Source organism: Gigantopelta aegis, chromosome 6, assembly GCF_016097555.1.
Source record: "Gigantopelta aegis isolate Gae_Host chromosome 6, Gae_host_genome, whole genome shotgun sequence".
Taxonomy (NCBI): Eukaryota; Metazoa; Mollusca; class Gastropoda; order Neomphalida; family Peltospiridae; genus Gigantopelta; species Gigantopelta aegis.
Window position 1 is genome coordinate 98,604,350 of NC_054704.1, and position 19,213 is coordinate 98,623,562.

Below are 19,213 nucleotides of genomic sequence, written 5' to 3' on the forward strand. Positions count from 1 at the left end.
ACTGTTGATTTTGTGCAAGAAACCACAGAAAAAATATCTGAGAAATGCTTGGATACATTTTTCAGTCATTCACATGTAAAGATGGCATACTGGACAAGCAACCCCACAATGTGTACAGACATACAAAAACTGATGACAGATATATTAAAACCCCCACATTGCTCTCTTAAAATCGAGACTATGATTTTATTAGCATGTCTAGGTTCATGCAACCCATTTTTTCATTCTAGCAGATATCATTAAAAATACGAGTCTAATCAGTTTTTTGTTCCAATACTTGTGTATGAAATTCAAACCAATTGATTTGGTATAATTGCATCTTATATGTGTATAATAATTAGTGTCACTGTTCTCAAGACACTATATTTTACAATGGGTTACACAAAATGAAACAGATTACTTTGAAACCTAAATTGCACAACCTATTTAGGTTACACAAATTTTTAATTCTCTGCAAAACACAACTGACACAACACTAACTTGGGATCGACAAGTGGAAAGAGTGCCGTGAGTTTGTTGTAGATGATAGGCCACGCGTGACCCACTGCATGAGGACACAATGTTAGCGCGAAGTCCTTGGAGCAGAATCCGGCGACGCAGCGAATCCACATGTCGATGCGATGGAAGCTGTAGTTGATCTGGTTACCGTCCTGCGTGCTGCCTCCACCCGCTGGAACCCAGCACGTGGCTGCACGCTCAACGACCCACGCAAAATCTATGTTTGGAAGACTCAAGACAAGTGGCTGAAAAAATAATACAAGAATTCCGTGGGATTAAATGACTCGCCTAACATAAACTTATTTGGTGTCACTGATGGTAAAGGCAACAATAATGTGATGAGAAACATCAATATAAAAATTCAAAATAAATACACAGTGTAAAGAACTGTGCAAAAAATACAAATATCACAGATAAATAGAATTAAAATTTAGAATAAAAGTCAGTATCATGTAAAAATTGTAATATAAGTTCTGGATGGAATAGAAAGGATTCCATCACATTTCTTTGACAAAAAATATCTTTTCTAGTTTTTTTCAGATGCTTACATTCCACCAAAATGTGGTGCACCGTCAGAGTACACTGACAGTGCACACACTGAGGTGGAGGATCTTTCTTCAAGATAAATGAATGGGTCAAGTATGTATGACCAATGAGAGCACGAGTATAACTGGAAGATGCATTCATGACATGTACATCTCAATGCATGTTTAAAAAAACAAAACAAAATGGAGCAAAATGTGAAACTTTAATGTTTTCAATATTTTTTTCAATATTTTATATGTTCATGTACATAATTATAGTCATTTGAAATAAATATATTATAGATGTATATAAATTTGTCCCTAACTTTCAAAGATTGGGTATATATTCCCCTGGTATAGTTTAAAACACTTTTAAAGCTAAATTGAGCCTATCATTGTATATCTTTCTAGATTTTAAATACCAACAGAGATGGCAGCCAAAAAACCCAAAAGCAATTAACCCTGAAAGAATATACATACCTTTTCTGAAGGTGGTAGAAAACTTTGAAGTCTTTCCAGTATTATTGGACAAGCCTTGTCTATGACATCCAACAAACATGGATTACAAATCTGCAAGTGAAAAATCATTTTCAGAACAACTGTCTATGTGAGAGAAACAAGAAAAATCACTTCAAGCAAGTTATGTGACGGAAATTCTTCACATTTAAAAAAAACTGTATTTCAATTTCAAAATGAAACTTGTTTAAAAGGAATTTTTTTTATTTTATTTTATTTTGCATGACCAATAACTCAGTACCCAACCACACCCCCCCCCCCCCCAAAAAAAAACCCCACACAAAACCCCCCAACTCAAAACAAACATATACATCCTAGTTGCAATTTCAGTTACTTGAAACTGAATATATAATAATATTCTTGTTTCTGTACCTGAGCAGTGTTATACAAGTTGAAAACATTTCTGACTTCTTTCAAGAGATGGCCGGCCAGCTTGCGTGTGACAACTCGACAGCTACACATCATAACCAGAGCAAGTCCCTCCACCTCGTGCAGAACATCCAGGTTAACCACCGAGTTGGGTGGGATCGCAGCGGCAGCATTTTGATCAGAGGGAACATCCTAAAAAAAAAAAAAAAATTATTATTATGACTGTAACTAACAGTATATTTAAATCAGATAAACAATTTTTCTTTTCATTTAAAATGGTTTTTGATATGCAAATTAGGATGGAGATGGAGAATTTGGTATTTTATATATCCAAAAAGGAATTATAATAGAATTGAGGAATTTAACGTAATTACACTCCCCCTCCCAAATTTAACTTTAAAATATAATTAAAGCCTGTATCAAAAAAAAGAAAAAAAAAGTTTGGTTTGTTTAATGACACCACTAGAGCATATTGACTGATCAATCATCGGCTATTTATGTCAAACATATGGTAATTTTGACATCCAGTCATCAGAGGAAACCTACTATATTTTTTCTAATGTAGCAAGGGATCTTTTATATACCAGTCATGATGCATTGGCTGGAACGAGAAACAGTCCAATGGGCCCACCCACGGGGATTTATCCCAACCCGACCGTGCATCAAGCGAGCACTTTTACCACTGGGATATGTCCTGCCCCATCCTGTATCAAAAGGGCAGCAATTACAAAAAAAACCCATCACATATCCATTTATGTGGTGGTCCTTGTTCACATCCCTGACACTTTTCCTTCCAGCAGTGTTTGAAATAAACTTTAAAACAAGGCTAACTCAAGGATGAACAACCTTTAATAACAAGATCCTGATTAAAAGAGTTCTGTGCAGTTCTCAGAAATGCATCAAGGGATTAATTTAATAATCTAATTAATTTAATGTCACAAATGTTTTCACTTTTAACCAATTTATTTTAATATAAAAACAAACATCATCACTGTTATCATGGTTCTAGTCAAATATATTTTATCAATGTATTGACCTTTAAATGTATTACCTTTTGTGGTTTATAAATTGTTTTATTAATTTGTACCTTTTGAGTGTCCTTGCCCGAAACTACATTGGACTTCCAGTGAACCAGCAACTGCATGAGCATTCTGAGAACACTGTCAAGAAGGTGGGTGTTGGTGTCACTGATGTCCTTGTGGACAAACTGTACGAAACCTGGACAAACAAACAGGGTGACACAGCTTAATATTATAAAGATATCAAGAGAAAATGACACTGCTTAGTATAAAGAAACAATATATTCAGTCAGGCAACTATCAAACAAAGTTAGTAACTGTAGGAAATATAATTCCTGGAAACCACAAAAATATATAATCTACTTATTTTTCAATTTGATTGTAACTTTTGCAAAATATATCCCTTCTCTTTCTTTCATTTCTAGGAAAGAGCAAAATTATTAGTAAAAAAGGTTTTTATTTATCTATACAGGGAAATAGAAAAATTGTTGAAGTCACCAAACATTTCAAATAAAGAGATTATATTCAGGGCTTAAACTCATGAATTTGACACCCATGGCAAAACATTTTTAATTGCCATGGGTGACACAGATCACAGATGGCAATTTAGAATCTGCCTATGGCAATTTGTTAAAAAGAAACTTTTGCAGCAAATAAACATGAGATTGACTGAAAGGTTATTTTGCTGTATGTAGACATACTTCGAATGAACAAATATTAAATACTGAAAGATAACGAACACAAGGTGTATACATTTTGTGGTCGTTGAGAAACTTTACTGACGGCAGTAATTTTTATCTAAGACTATCTATACCTAAACGATGACAAAAAAAATTCACATATCTGTTCTAGTTTTCAAGTAACTTAACTGATCATACTAAATACTTTTAATATTATTAATATAAAGAGAAGATAACATACCATGAATAACATGTCCCTTCCAAGCTTCAGATTCAACCATTAGATTCTGTAGAGCTTGAAAAGCTAGCCTATAAAAGACAAATAAACAATGGAATTATCAATTATTATTTTTTTCAACTATAGAATTTTCAATACAAGTCATCGATTTGAGCCGTTTGTAAAGTTAAAACCTTGTTTTGTTTAACATACCACTAGAGCACATTTATTTGTTAATCATTGGCTATTGGATGTCAAATATTTAGTAATGTTGACATTTTTCCATTAGTAGCAAGAGATCTTTTATATGCACCATCTCACAAACAGGATAGCATATACCACAGCCTTTGATATACCAGTCGTGGTGTACTGGCTGAATGAGAAATAGCCCAAAAAGCCCACCGATGGGGATCAATCCCAGACTGACTACACATCAAGCAAGCACTCTACCATTGGGCTGTGTCCCACCCCAAGCTGTTAGAAAGAACATGCATACCCTTTGAGCTCCTCATCCACATGAACCGTGAGTCTGGTCAGAAGTTCCACCTGCTCCTGGCAGCTCATCCCGTCAGGAATCAATCTCGGTATGGCAGCAATACACGTCCGGAACAGATCGATCTTAGGCTTCCTGTCACCACTGTGGAAATAACAAAGTATATGTATAAAGTTTTCTGTTTAAAAGGTTAATAGCAGCTCTTCCAAACCTGAAACAAACACCCACACCATCCCTCATATCTAAAGACATGTATGACTTTTGATTTTGAAATAAAATATATTCAATAATTATAAAAACAATAAATATTAGCATCATTTACAGTAATTAGGTCAAATAAAACACTGATGTTCAACCATGAAATGATAATAATTTTGAAATATTAAATTTAACTTACGTAATCATTTCCTCTGGCTCCTTGCTGGCATTTTCTGATTTAGTGAGAAGAAGAGTCCGCCCCACTTGTAAATCTAAAGCTCGCAGCATGGCATCAAAGGTTTTCAAGATGTGAGGGTAGTAGGCCGACAGACCTGATGTAAACAGGTGAGATTATTTCATTGTTATACTACATACTTTGGTCAGTAGATTATTTATAGAAAAACTGTTTAATCCTGCATTTTTATGGATCCAATTTATTTTAATGACAATAATAAAAATTAAAATAAAATTCTTTGAATTCAATGGCCAAAGCAACACTTTTAAAAACAACATATCCTATTACACATTTCACCAATAGCAACAAGACAGTAGTTTTGGTGCACTTTGAACTTTGACCCGATATTTCCACTCTTCACATGTGACAGAAATATCACTGACCTATACTTTTAGCTGTGGCCTCAGACAACATCTTATTTAGGAAAGTCCTCTTCACCCTCACAGTGCTGCCAGACGGCAGAGCGGCATTCGACTGTGGCATCGGAGGATCGCCATCCTTTTGCTGCAGGCTGTCGGCGATTACCAGGAATGCTCGCAGGCCAATACTCATTCTCTGAAAAACAAATCAATGCATACGAACAGTGTCCATCAGCAGAGTGAGCCTAAAGTTAAACATATGGCAATATTTTAAACTGTCCTTCAAATGAAACTAAGTGAATATGGTTTAAAAACACACTAATGACAGTGGCAATATCTTACCTCGGGTGTCAAAATCTTGAAATTTCTCCCAACACAAAGCAGATCAAATATAATATCCTTCATAGCAAAATCAAGTCTTTCCTGCAAAGAAGCAAAACAGTGAAACACCATTGATGTCAACACTGTGGTACAAATGTATACATTCTTTTATGGAGCAGATATTGTACCCTTGTTTGAAGAAATCTAAGAAAAACTAAAGAAATTTAACTAGCCTTAATATCTACAAGTATAACGAACCTCAAGTATCAGTTACTTGTTACATAGTTTCTTTTCCTCATTATACAATTGGTGCGTAAATACTGGATTGCCAATATAAAAATCAAAATAAAATAATGAAAATAAGTTTGTTTGTTTGTTTTGTTTAACGACACCACTAGAGCACACTGATTAATCTATCATTGGCTAATGGATGTCAAACATTTGGTAACTCTAACAGTCTTAGAGGGGAAACCCGCTACATTTTTCAGTTAGCAGCATGGGATCTTTATATGCACTATCCCAGACAGGATAGCACATACCACAGCCTTTAATATATCAGTTGTAATGCACTGGCTGGAACGACAAATAGTCCAATTGGCCCACCGACTAATGAAAAATAAATAAAGATCTATAAAACATTAAAAATTACAGGTAAACACCACGTTCGGCTTGTCTACCTCCCTAATTAAAATATTAATACTGACCTTAGCAATGAACTGGATGATTTTGACAAATATGTTCAGTGGTGTATCTTTTGGAGTGACCATCTTTGATCCCTTGGGAAAGAGACTGTTTACAATGCTCTGAAGTCGACTTTGTGTGGCAGTGTTACTTTCACATTTGATTCGAATCATGTAAACCCTGTCCAAAATAAAATTACATTAATTGAAACTTGAATCACAGATTTAACATTTTGGCACAAAAACAGAGAAAAAAATTTAAAAACAGATTGATGTTTTTTTCCTTTCGTGATCAGATCTTTCACAAATTAGCTGAGGTAAGGAAGGAAGAAATGTTTTATTTAACGATGCACACATTTTATTTACGGTTATATGGCATCAGACATATGGTTAAGGACCACACATATATTGAGAGAAAAAACCCGCAGTCGCCACTTCATGGGCTATTCTTCTTGATTAGCAGCAAGGGATCTTTTATATGCACCATCCCACAGACAGGGTAGTACATACCACAGCCTTTGATATACCAGTCGTGGTGCACTGGCTGGAAAGAGAAATAGCCCAATGGGTCCACCGACGGGGATCGATCCCAGACCAACCGCGCATCAAGCGAACGCTTTACCACTGGGCTACGTCCCGCCCTCTGAGGTAAGGAGTGAGGACAATGTCTGAACCGTACTGAAATATGAGCATTAAAACAATACTACAATGAAGAAACTCTTAAGTAATAATAATGAAAAATAAAAGAGAGTATAATTTGCATACAACTGCAGGAGCTTACCAAAGCAATCGATAAAGTGACTCCAAAGCAATTCTGGACATTTTGGTATCTTTATTTTTCAGCTGAGAGAGACACATTGTCAGAAAGTATGGCCAGTTGTTGAGAAAGAACTGTTTCGTACTCACACACAGAAGACAAGTCACCAAGGGAAACAAATGCTAAAAAAACAGTAAAACAAAACAGTAATACAATAAATCATGGTACACAGAGAATAATAAATCAAGTTACCAGTAAATAGATGGGTAAATGGCAACTTTTTAAGCGATGCGAAAACATTTAATAGGTTTTCAAATCACGATGGCATCATATTTAGTATCAACGAAGTCATTTGTTAATAAGCACTAAATCATCCAAAAATATTGTATGATACACCAATGTGTGTTATACTGTTAGTGAAAAAAACTAAAAGAAAGAAATATGGCCATTGGGTTAATAAAATGCAATCTGGTGGAATCATGATTTAGTTACTAGATACTTATAATTATAACCATAATATAAGTGGAGAATGAAATTCAATGCAGATGATGCACTCAACACCACACAGATAAAGAGAGGAAACCTGTTTCTGCCACACCATTAGCTATTATTTTCGATTAGTGGCACCATCTACAAGACAGGATTGTTACAACAGTAGTGGAGCACTAGTCAGTCTAAATCACAAATTAGGCTAGCACTCATCACTGTTCAACTTGAGTTTGTGATTGATAATGGTAAGGATAACCGGCCTCGGTGGCGCAGTGGTTAAGCCATCGGACTACAGGCTGGTAGGTACAGTGTTCGCAGCCCGGTAACAGCTCCAACAGAGAGCGAGTTCTTAAGGGCTCAATGGGTACGCCACTACACCCTTTTCTCTTTCACTAACCAACTAACAACTAAACCATTGTCCTGGACAGACAGCCCAGATAGCTGATATGTGTCCAGGAAAGGATGCTTGAACCGTAATTGGATATAAGCACGAAAAAAAAGTAGAAATGAAATGGTAGGAATAATCAATTATTATTGAAATGCAGACCAAACCATAATCAAGATGGCCAAACAGATTCTACCCACAAAGTTTAACACTGATAAGAAAGACAAGATAACATTGGTTGTATGTAATAAAAAAAAAAAAAAAACACAACCCCATGATTCATCATACTTTGAGCTGCCTTATACATACCAATGTGTGTTTTCGTTTTGTTGTCATATCAATGGTCAAAGAATACAACATCTCTACAAAATTCTTCAACACAGGAACATTCACTTCATTTTTGGCAGTCTGAAAAATTAGAATAGTAAGAAACACTGTAATCTGAAATGGACTGCCATAAAAAGAAATTAAGCCTGACATTAGATGTACCAAAAAACAAGAAGAAATAAAAAGAAGATATGTATAATTACTAAATAACCTGTAATTACAAACCATCTCTATTTCCTGCTTGTAACACCTATCCTAACTAATTATGTTCTAAAAATGTTTAGCTTGACTTTAACAAGTTAACAATAACTTACTGACGCAACAGGCAGCAGAATCTCCACAAACAAGCCAGCTATAGCATGTTTAATGTCTCGGTCTTTCACTTCAACAAAGAAGTTACCAAGGTCATGCAGAAAAGACACGGAAGCCTGGAATTCCTCAATGGGATGCATCTGCAACAAACAATCATAAAGGTAACCCCACAGAACCCTCACATATATTTAACTGTGAAATACAACTTGATAAAGAGGGTAAATCAGAGTATATTAAGGAAGCCATCTTGAGGATATTTTTTGACATTTATACATTGGAAATAGATCACCTAGATGAACTTTCTTGTTGCGATGTTCCATTTTTTACTTTATGTAATTTTCAAATTAGGTCACACACGGGTGTTCTGTTACATACTACTGAAGCACTGAAAGAGGGATGCATTCTGTATGTTTAGTTGTACAATGTACTAAAATAAAACGGTCACGAGATTTGTTGTTATATCAATATCTATTGACAGTGAAAACCCAATACTTCATTAAAATTGTCATTATGTTTATATTTTGAATTGGTGAACACTCTTATAGAATGGGAAGGTCAGAGTGCCACTTTTAAATATCCAGAGATAACAAATAATTTCCATACAAAAAAGACATAGGATGTGATTAAATTGTATTTCAGGCCTTAACGCTGTAAAATACATCCTGGGTAATTATAAGTGAGAGCAACCAACCTTGACTCTGAAGAACTTGAGTCCCATAAGCAGACTGATAATACTCTGGGCTGTGTACGGAGTCTGATCTCGTAGCTTCAACTCTTTCAGCTCATTCATGAATGTTTTCTTCACGGCTTGGAATCTGAAATATCAATATTATAATAAATATCAACTCTACTCCACTGTGATCAAAACTGTTTAAACATTACTTATTCAATTACTGCCAGTATGTAAATAATAAAAATTATTTTCATAAATTAAAACTAACTGATAAATGCTTTTAGTGCAGTCAAAATCACATCTATTTGTAAGCATTTATGGATTTGAGTTCTTTTGACAAAAATAAAACACATCCAATGTATTGTGATAACAATATCTCCTTTCAGATCAAATATGTAAAATGTTTCCTGATGTAGTTAGCAACTTATTACACCATTTTAAAAAGAATGTGTAGAGAACTCTAAATCATACCGTGACTGAGCCAGCACACCAATCACCTCTGAATACAGATCGGCAATAATATTCATGTTGGCTGCATTGGGATTTGTTTGTTGCCTGTAAACATGTAAGTAATATGCATTAAACATGAACCATTGCTAGATTATTGCTAAATTTATCTCACAAATTTAAAGAAATTTATAATTATATAGAGCTCGAAATCTTAAATATTTTATTTGTAAAACATGATATTCACATAATGTAGCAATATACAACAAGAAGAGAATATCATACTATAGTAATTTGAATTGAAACTTAAAATATTGATATAATACTAATAAAATAACCTACCCATCTCGGTATTTGAAGTGTTTAAAAGCCTGGCTGATAATGCGGTTGACCAAGTCGTCATAGCCTGGGTGGTAGTTGAACTGTTAACATAAATAAATGTTCAGTGACATTAATATGATAGAGACAAAACTGACAATAGTCATAGATATTATTTTATCCGAGATAAAACTGACAAAAAGATTAGATATCATTGAATCTGTTCCACCTGAATGAAAATCACAATCTGACAGAACCTAAATATCTGAGTTACAATTAACATCAAGATAAAAATTTAGTAATTCAGTAACAGATATGTTTCTGTATAAATGGAACAAATCACAACTTAGAACATTATTATACCATAATCATTAAAGCTCTGAGACTGATTAAAGCTCCAAGGCTAAACCTAGACTCACACACATTTAGATATTCTTTGAAGCTGTGTTTAATCCACCATAGTTTACATACCTTTGACAAGACTTCAATAAGCACCAGGCAATACACAAACTCAACGGACAACTAAAAAACGAAACAAACAAAAACACTGATGTAAGCTTATTTTCCATCTACTTTAATAAATGAGCATGCATGTTAGTTACATATCTTATAATGACAACCAAGTAAATATTAATGTAAATAAAATGGTATACATGCTGTTCTTGTTCCATGTATCTTTTATATTGGTTTCTGCTATGAATAAATTACTCATGTTTGAAAAATAAATATAATGCAAGTGACAAGATCAAGTGGTATCATTTTATATAATGAAACAAAAAATTAAATACTCACATCTCTTCGTTCACAGAGGAAGTCCTTAGTCCTGAAAACAAAAGGTGGAAAAAAGATTACAAGAATATCGACTTAAAAGTTAGATGTCACAGACCTATTAGATCTCTAATATTCTCTGACCAACTATATATAGTCTGCTATATATGACACCACTGGAGCATATTGATTAATTAATAAATCATTCATTGACTACTGTATAATACTTTATTTTCGCATGGAATTTATTTTCGCGTTTTTTGCGTGTGAATGAAATTCGTGAAAATATATTCCACGTGAAAATAAACTTTTTATAAAGGCTGACAAAAAAATTAAAAATATGTAGTCTCGTTGAACTATACCACATTAGTTTCCGATGTACGAGGCTAGTAGTAACAAAGCGGTGCTCCCTCCTGTCACGGAACAAACCACAAAATACAAAAGCTGTTTAAAACTTTAAATCAAGAACACGATCAAGTACATGCATGACAATAAAACAATACTAACACTAAAAAGCTTTATGCTGTTTTCCTTCGCATGTGCTAGCGATCAGTTCATCGGACAGAGTCTACACGTGTTCAACGACGAAGTAAACATGCATTATTACAGTATATTAAAAATGTGGAAGTGAAAAAATCCGGACTGGGCTATGTTCAGATGTTTCACAATTTTATTTTTATTTTTGGCCATTAGAAGGTTTCTTTTATAAGCACTTTCCCATTGACAGGACAGCACATGGCACCACGTGAGATGAAAAACACCAACATGGATCCCTAAAGGAGGTTCGATCCTCTAAGCCAAATACCTTAGACATGTGGTAAACTCTACTGGGAAATTGCAATGTATTAAAACGTAAGCCAAAAAACTAACGAAAACATGCAAACTACAAAGTATGACATATTGTTTATGATACATAACAATACAATACAAATGGTTATTTAGTTTCAGTAATTGCCTTTTCAACAGTACAAAAACATCACTCATTTATCAGTACAATGCCTCACCCTTTGCTTCTGTGCCTGTGGCGAGGATCCAAGTAGATACCATCCTCGTATCGCATCTGTCTGTCGTACCAAATGTACAAGGATCTCAGAATCGCTGGCAGGCTGTGCTCCGAGACACACCCAAGAGAATTGAGAATCTGTTTAAATAGCAACAATTGTTATACATGTACATCAAGTGGTGTCAAAACAGATCTCACTGTGAAACAAATTGTGGGGAGTGATTAATGGCTCCCATAAAGTAAGATTATGGGGAGCCATTTAAGATTTTATCTTATCTTATCTTATATAAATTTACATGCTAAGGGGAGCTGAAATACCTACCAGATATGTGAGCACTATTGAGTCCTTTAAGAGCTACAAGTACATAAAAGTCATCAATATATAGTCAATATATCAACACACAGAAACACATTGCATGTGCATCATGCAGTTGCCCTGTACACGTGCGTGGGGTATCATTCTTGATTTTGACCATTTCCAGGAAGGTCGATTAATCACTGTGGAACATTATTTCTGTTGATCGTACAGTTGTTATTGTTTTGTTTTAGTAATTTTTATTGTTTGAATTTGAGATTTACTGATTAAAAAATGTCAACTTTCAAATTTCACTTCTGACCCCAATCGTCCTTCAAGATCTTTGGTGGTCATAAAACCTGCTGTAATACTGAACTACCGGTTGTAATGTTTGCCCAATTAATTCACTATTATCATATAACCATTCCCAACAGCTAATATACCTTACAATTTTGGCAATTGTAAATTCTTATTAGTTCCCCTACTTTTTTTGAAGAGTATACATTCACACACTTTGTACTATTACAATATTAGTAATAACAGACTTTATTATATAACATTAGTGAAATATCTTAAAATATCGGTGAAATAAAAGTGTTATCAGTCACTCAGTGATGATAACACATTTTAGAGTGAAAATTTCACTATTACACTCTAAAACATGTTATCATCACTGTAGAAAGTGTTATCTTCACTGTAAGAAAGCCGGAACTCGTGAGATATGATTGCAAACTTCACTCGATGAGATATAAATCATATTTAACAAACAACATGAAATATCTTCTATAACTTCTTTTAAAATGTTGTTCAAGATTTTACCTGATCAAACTGACTGTCCTCTCCTCGCTGAAGTGACTTTGCAAGTGGTTTTTCCTGTAAGTAACAATGTAAATCACCTTCTTAAAAATTAGGAACATGAACAATAATCTACATTTCAGCGAGTCATGTATGTACATTCATGTATACCAACCCCCATGAAAGTAGACATGTAGCATAATTAGAAGATGACATAAAATTAGCAAATTCAATAAAAAAGGGAAAAAGAAGTGTTTACTATTTGTTATACAGGGAATGTTGTATAACTATGGAAAACCTTTAAAGGGACATTCCCGAGTTTGCTGCAATGTTGAAGATGTCATCGACTAACAGAGACTTTTTAACGATTGTAATTACATTTCAAATATATTTTTCTGCATAGAATATTAGTAGATGTATATTAAATGTGTTTCTGATCGTTCTAATATTTGTACTAGGTTAAAATTAATTTTATTTCTAAAATATTTATTTTTTCGTACGTACAAAATTATTTGAAGACAAAATCCAGTTTGGGCTTCTTACAAATATTAAGACGACCAGAAACACATTGAATATACAGACACTAATACTCTAAACAAGAAAATATATTTAATATGTAAGTTTAATCGTGGAAGTAGTTTATTAGTCAGAAACATCTTACAATGCAGCAAAATCAGGAATGTCCCTTTAATAAATATACATATCTTCATACCAAATATCATTGCGTGAGAGCTAAAAGGTCGTAAGTGGCAGATACGACCTAAAATGCATTTTCTGCATATTCGGAATCGCCATCCCCAATTAAATATTGTCACAAAAAATCGTAGCTATGTCTCTAATTGCATCGCTTATACAGAAGGATTTAAATGGTCGTAAGTGAATCACAGATACCAATTTGCATGAAAATAGACGTAACTGACACATACGACTTTCCTCCGATTTGCTTGCTGTTCATTATGCGAACATGACTGGTCGTGTGTGGTAGATACACTCTTTTTAAATACAGTTCGTTATATAACACTGTATAACAATGTATTTTAGCATAGCAAGCTTACAAAAAGTGTACATAAAAACAGATTATCTGTCAATGCTCAAGGCTAAGCATCTCACCAAAGGCTCAGCTAGAACTAATTCAATCTTCCTTTCTGCCATCCGACAAAATTCCAGGAAGAGGTTTCGCAAAACATATTCTCCTGGCTTGGCATCTTTGTCACCTTCATTTTCTTGGCCACCATTTTCACGACGCCATGGAAACTTCAATATCTGTTCTGAATCTGCTATTAAGAAATCATTTCTCAAATTATATATATTTTAATTACATGACCTCTACAATAAATATCAATTATTATTTTATGTTGATTGTGCACATGCAATTTCCTCTCAGTATTTAAAATATATATATACTAGCGGAAAAAAGTAACAGTGTAACCTAAAAAATCAGATAAAATTAACACCGCTCAATATTTTAGCCTGATGTTTTGCAGTTGACCAGTGAATGCACCGCCACACAATCGCTGGGTCAACTTTATATACATTTTAAAACAACTTGTTGTGAGATAAATGGTATCTAACGGCCACTCATGTATTATTCTCTATGTATTAGTAAGCAGGTGTGTGTGCAGAAATTTTAGCAGTGAGGGGATATGTCTAGACTGGTGACTGACCTTTATAACGGGGTCGAATCATGCTCCCTCGAAAAACATATTTAGAAAAAAGAAAATTTGCTTGAGCAGGGAGGGTTTTGAACCCTTTGACTATCCAATAATAAGATTTACTACCAATAATATTTTTTATTCAGAATTATACAAAAGGTTATATTGCACTGTGTGCCAGGCAATCAACAGTAAGATGCCATATTCGTCAAGCCTGATTGGTGATTCTTTTGTTTTGCCATGAGAGTGGACAAGAAAGGGGAACACTATCAAATGGAACTCGTCAGAATATGTCAAGCTTTGACAATATGCAATGTACTCAGGTGTCTGGTGCTGGATTATGTTCATATAACAATGAACAGAAATCTACATGCAGTAATAAACAAAGAACAATAAAACAAATTCATTGTGGCGACCGACAGGCCGAGCACTGCATGCAGCTGCAGAACTCGCAATTTACTTCAACATACAGCAATGCTGATGTACAAGCTGTAATACATTTGATTCACATTAATAAGCAGTTTTTCCACTGAATGAATGAATGAATGAATGTTTAACGACACCCCAGCACGAAAAATACATCGGCTATTGGGTGTCAAACTATGGTAATGCAAATAAATAAAGTGATGATCAACATCAATATAAAAATTCAAGACTTAAACAAAAACAGTGTAAAGAACTGTGCAAAAACACAAATATCACAGAATTTTACGGATACTGAATCTTACTCAAAACTTCAATTTTGTGCTGTATTGGCCATTCTCAAAGAGAATGTTACACCCCTGCACCACGGTTAGGTTACAGCACACGCAGGGGATTTTTCCACTGAATGCAACTTCATGTAAAACTTCAACCAAAATCTATATGGCAGGCACATGTGCTAGACGGTGAAATCCAGACTGTGGCTAGCCCAAGTACTCTGACGATAAGAGAGCCAGATGGACATTTGGAGCTGCAGTTATCAATGCGCTCTAACCATCAGAGACCAATCTATATAAATTCTGCACAATATCTCCCTTCCAAACAATAGACAAAGATTCCCGCTCTAGATAAAACAACAATCCTATGTTTGAAGTCAAATATCAATCATTTATGAGTTTCCTGATAAAAACAAATTTCACATATTAATCACTACAGAAGAAACCCGTCATCAACTAATTATTTACAACCAGAACATTATTGAAAGGGAGTGCTGTCATATTTCTTTCTGTAGTGTGTGTATTAGTGTATATTATGTGAACAAAATTGTTATTAGGGAACTCGAAAATTATCAGTGAAAAGGTATTTAAGTTAACGTCAAACATAGGAATATGATTGCTGAACATTGTATTAGAGTTGGAATCTTTGACTACTGTTTGGTAGGCAGAGACTGCACAGAATTTGTATAGATTGGTCTCGGATGGTTAGAGAGTGTTATAACTGTCCAAATGTCCATCTAGGAGTTTGCCGAAGCTTAGCTGAATGTGGGTGCTGTCGGGTTTCTTTCTGTAGTGTGTGTATTAGTGATTAATATGTGGATTTTTTTTTATCAATTAACTCGAAAATTATCGATGTAAAAGTATTTAACGTCAAACATAGGATTGTTGTGATATTGTGATATTGGTTGTCGGGAATTGCCAAAAAAAATACATAGCTTGGTCTCGGACTGTAACGAGAGCCTATTTATGTCCAAATGTCCGTCTAGCTCTCTTACAGTCAGAGTACTCGGGCTACACTGGCCCATAATTTTTTTTTATTTTTTTGCCCAGGACAATTTCAGAATTGCCACCAATTTATTACCTCGATCACCTGAACCTTGATGCTGCATGGTGGCTATTGTAATGCTGAAAGATTCGTGTCAGGTGAGTTTAAACTTTTATGCCGACATCTACTCTTCTTTAAAGTTCTGATATTTCGATGTTGGCCGGACCACTGTTGTCGGCTGCCAAACTCCGGAACTGTCACTCACGGTGAGCCGTCCATTATCATCGTACGCAGCGGTACAAGTGCAACAATGACTAGTTGCAGACGTTAAAGTACTGTTCCACCTTTCATGTGATTCTTTTTTGTAATAGCATTTCGATTTTTTTACATATTATTAGTTTTCCGACTACTTTGTAAACAGTCTTATTATTTATCAGTTAAGGAAATACATTTTCCCTTTAATAACAAATGCGCATGCGCCATATATGTTTTGGACTAGTACTAGAGTAATATCTGGAATCGCATCAACATTTGTAGAACTGGTCTAGTAGGTGGCAACTCGTCCCCAAACCAAGTCGCCTCGCGTTACAAAATGGTTGCCAAAAACCCCGATGGCCGTCCATAACTCATAAAACAATTGACATAGAGGTATGAATGCGGTGTCTTTCCTAACAAAATCAAGGTTACCCCATTGATTAAAAAGACTTTTTTTTTAAATGTTGTCCAAGGTCTAAGTCATAGAAATGTGGGGTTTTTGTGTGGGTTTTTTTTTTGCTTACAGCAACAAAACATTTGTAAACTAGGCTAAAGTTTAATTTTTGTATATGCTTGACCTGTTCGTAAACACTTCGTCTTCAAACTTATTTAATCATACCCGCAAAAAATACAGTTCTCTTTCAGACACGGTTCTGCAGTGACATTAAAAATGTAACCACTTCACCTGAAATACAAAATTGAAAATGTTAATTTATTAAAACGTTTTTAAGACAAGAAATTCAAAAAATTTCTGAAAAACGCGGATTAGTCATATTTCATTTATTTTCGTGCTTCTGTCCAATTAAGGTCCATGCACGCTATCCTGAGCACACACATCATGCAGCTATATGGATTGTCTGTCAAGGACAGATAGTTAGTGGTTAGTTTGTTAGTGGTTAGTGAGAGAGAAGTCGGTGTAGTGGCCTTACCCAATGAGTCATTAAACTCACTCTGAGTGGAAGCCCGCAGCGGGGTGCGAACCAATACCTACCAGCTCGTCTTATGTCCGATAGCTTACAACCACGACACCACTGAGGCCGGTCATTTATATCCATTTCATTTTAAACTATTTTCGTGCATATATAAAATTAAGGTTCAAGCACCCTGTCCTGGGCACACACCATAGCTATCTGTACAGAACAGAGGATTAGCGGTTAGTTCTTAGTAAGAGAGAAGTCAGTGTAGTAGCCCAAATGAGTCGCTTTGGGTGGGAGCCGGTACGAGGGTGCGAACCCAATACCTACCACCGTATGGGTTAACCACTATGCCACCGAGACCGGTGTCATTTATATTTATTTTCGTGCTTATATATATTTCCCATTGAGGTTCAAGCACGCTGTCCTGGTTACACACCTGAATTATTTGAACTGTCTGCCCAGGACAGTGAGTTAGTGGTTATTTATTATAGTTTGTGAGAGGGAAGTTGGTGTAGTGGTCTTAAACCTACCCACTAAATCGTTAAACTTGCTTTGGGTGGGAACCAGTACCAGGAGGCGAACCCAGTATCTAGCAGCCTTATGTCCGATGGCTTAACCACGACACCACCGAAACTGTACCCGACGTATTTAGAAATAGTTTAGCTCCGCGCTCTGGCTAGTTCCTTAGGCCCCTCCCCCCTCCCCCACTACCACCCCTGCACAACCCAGCTACTTCAATCCAGTGCAAGAAACATTAATACCCAAAGACCTACGAGGAAACAGTGCTTATTGTTCACGAGTGAAGTGATGTTGGCCTTCGGAAGCCTTTGACCTACCAACCAACATTGGTGGTATCGTGGTTAAGCTATCGGACATAAGGCTGGTAGGTACTGGGTTCACAGCCCGGTACCGGCTCCCACCCATATGGAGTTTTAACTACGCAATGGATAGGTGTAAAACTACTACAACCTCTTCTCTCTCATTAACCACTAACCGTCTGTCCTGGATAGACTGCCAGATAGCTGAGGTTTGTAGCCAGGGCATGCAGTGTGCCTGAACCTTTATTAGATATAAGCACGAAAATAAACTGAAATGAAAACAAAACTGAAATGGCCTATCATCCTTCTGTCTTGGGACACATTTCCCGGGAAACTAGGATCGACGTGCTCGAAACTTCATGTGAATACAGCACGTGTAAAATGGTTGATGGATTCAAGACTCTGGACAACAAATGAAATCAGTTGTTTTTGATAGTGAGGCAGTATATTAAAAAGTTCTAATAAAAATTATATTCCACCATGTTTTTGCTTATTTCATACACTTCATTAAAATCCCCGAAACAAATATTCTAAATTTGATTAGCATTGCGATGATAGCAAATAAAAATAGCATTGAACAACAACTAAGTCGAATCAACCATTTTTAGTTTTGATGAACCACTCTAAATTATGCGTCAAAATTACCTAACATTTTCTATTTGGCTTTAATCCTACGGGACATTTGCAAATCCAATAGCACCAAAACCAACCCTGGCCCGATACAAACCCTGGTCGGGTTGCTGGTGCTCTCTTGCATATGCCAGTGCGGGCGACCCCTTCTTTCACCCACCCCAAACCTTTTCCTGTCCTGGACGGACAAGCCGGCAAAAGTAGACACCTGCTCCCATGACAGGCATGTTTTACAACAGCTTGTTCTGAATGTGCACGTCAATCTAATTAAAATTAGCTCCACAATTACATGTGGATCTAACACCAGCCAGTTGGAGCTCATGTCCACCAATCAAAACCTTACTTGCAGAATCCTGCCAGTGATTTAAAAATGTTTTGAAAGCATTCCGAATTATCCTGAGGGTATACGACATGTTTCGTGTGAATTACGAATGCCTTAAAACATGTTTTATTTTATAAAATAAATACCCCGTACGTATTGGTATGGTTCGCTGTACTGCGGCCACTAAAATAGACTCGCCCGATATTTTTAGAATTTGTATGCTCCCAAATAACGTTATAAAAGGCGAAGTGTGATTGG

The 19,213-nt window shown here is 35.5% G+C and overlaps 1 protein-coding gene across 6 annotated transcripts in view; it reads right to left on the reverse strand.

Moving 5' to 3' along the window:
• The window catches only part of LOC121374043 (protein furry-like), an 80,146-nt gene extending 63,698 nt beyond the window's left edge, over positions 1-16,448 (reverse strand). For 5 of the 6 annotated variants that reach the window (XM_041500927.1, XM_041500924.1, XM_041500926.1 and 2 more), the window contains exons 1-22: positions 16,110-16,448; positions 13,789-13,955; positions 12,703-12,756; positions 11,590-11,726; positions 10,610-10,640; positions 10,289-10,339; positions 9,842-9,921; positions 9,524-9,607; positions 9,071-9,194; positions 8,382-8,519; positions 8,050-8,148; positions 6,891-7,048; positions 6,134-6,290; positions 5,451-5,531; positions 5,133-5,304; positions 4,714-4,846; positions 4,320-4,460; positions 3,848-3,915; positions 2,995-3,125; positions 1,911-2,099; positions 1,503-1,592; positions 481-743 (exon numbers count right to left, since the gene is read on the reverse strand). In XM_041500927.1, coding sequence (XP_041356861.1) covers positions 481-743; positions 1,503-1,592; positions 1,911-2,099; positions 2,995-3,125; positions 3,848-3,915; positions 4,320-4,460; positions 4,714-4,846; positions 5,133-5,304; positions 5,451-5,531; positions 6,134-6,290; positions 6,891-7,048; positions 8,050-8,148; positions 8,382-8,519; positions 9,071-9,194; positions 9,524-9,607; positions 9,842-9,921; positions 10,289-10,339; positions 10,610-10,640; positions 11,590-11,726; positions 12,703-12,756; positions 13,789-13,955; positions 16,110-16,137 — 2,576 coding nt within the window. In that variant the 5' untranslated portion in view covers positions 16,138-16,448. The remainder of the gene's footprint in view (positions 1-480; positions 744-1,502; positions 1,593-1,910; positions 2,100-2,994; positions 3,126-3,847; positions 3,916-4,319; positions 4,461-4,713; positions 4,847-5,132; positions 5,305-5,450; positions 5,532-6,133; positions 6,291-6,890; positions 7,049-8,049; positions 8,149-8,381; positions 8,520-9,070; positions 9,195-9,523; positions 9,608-9,841; positions 9,922-10,288; positions 10,340-10,609; positions 10,641-11,589; positions 11,727-12,702; positions 12,757-13,788; positions 13,956-16,109) is intronic. The other variant, XM_041500923.1, reaches the window with a different exon arrangement.
• Positions 16,449-19,213: the final 2,765 nt, after the last annotated feature.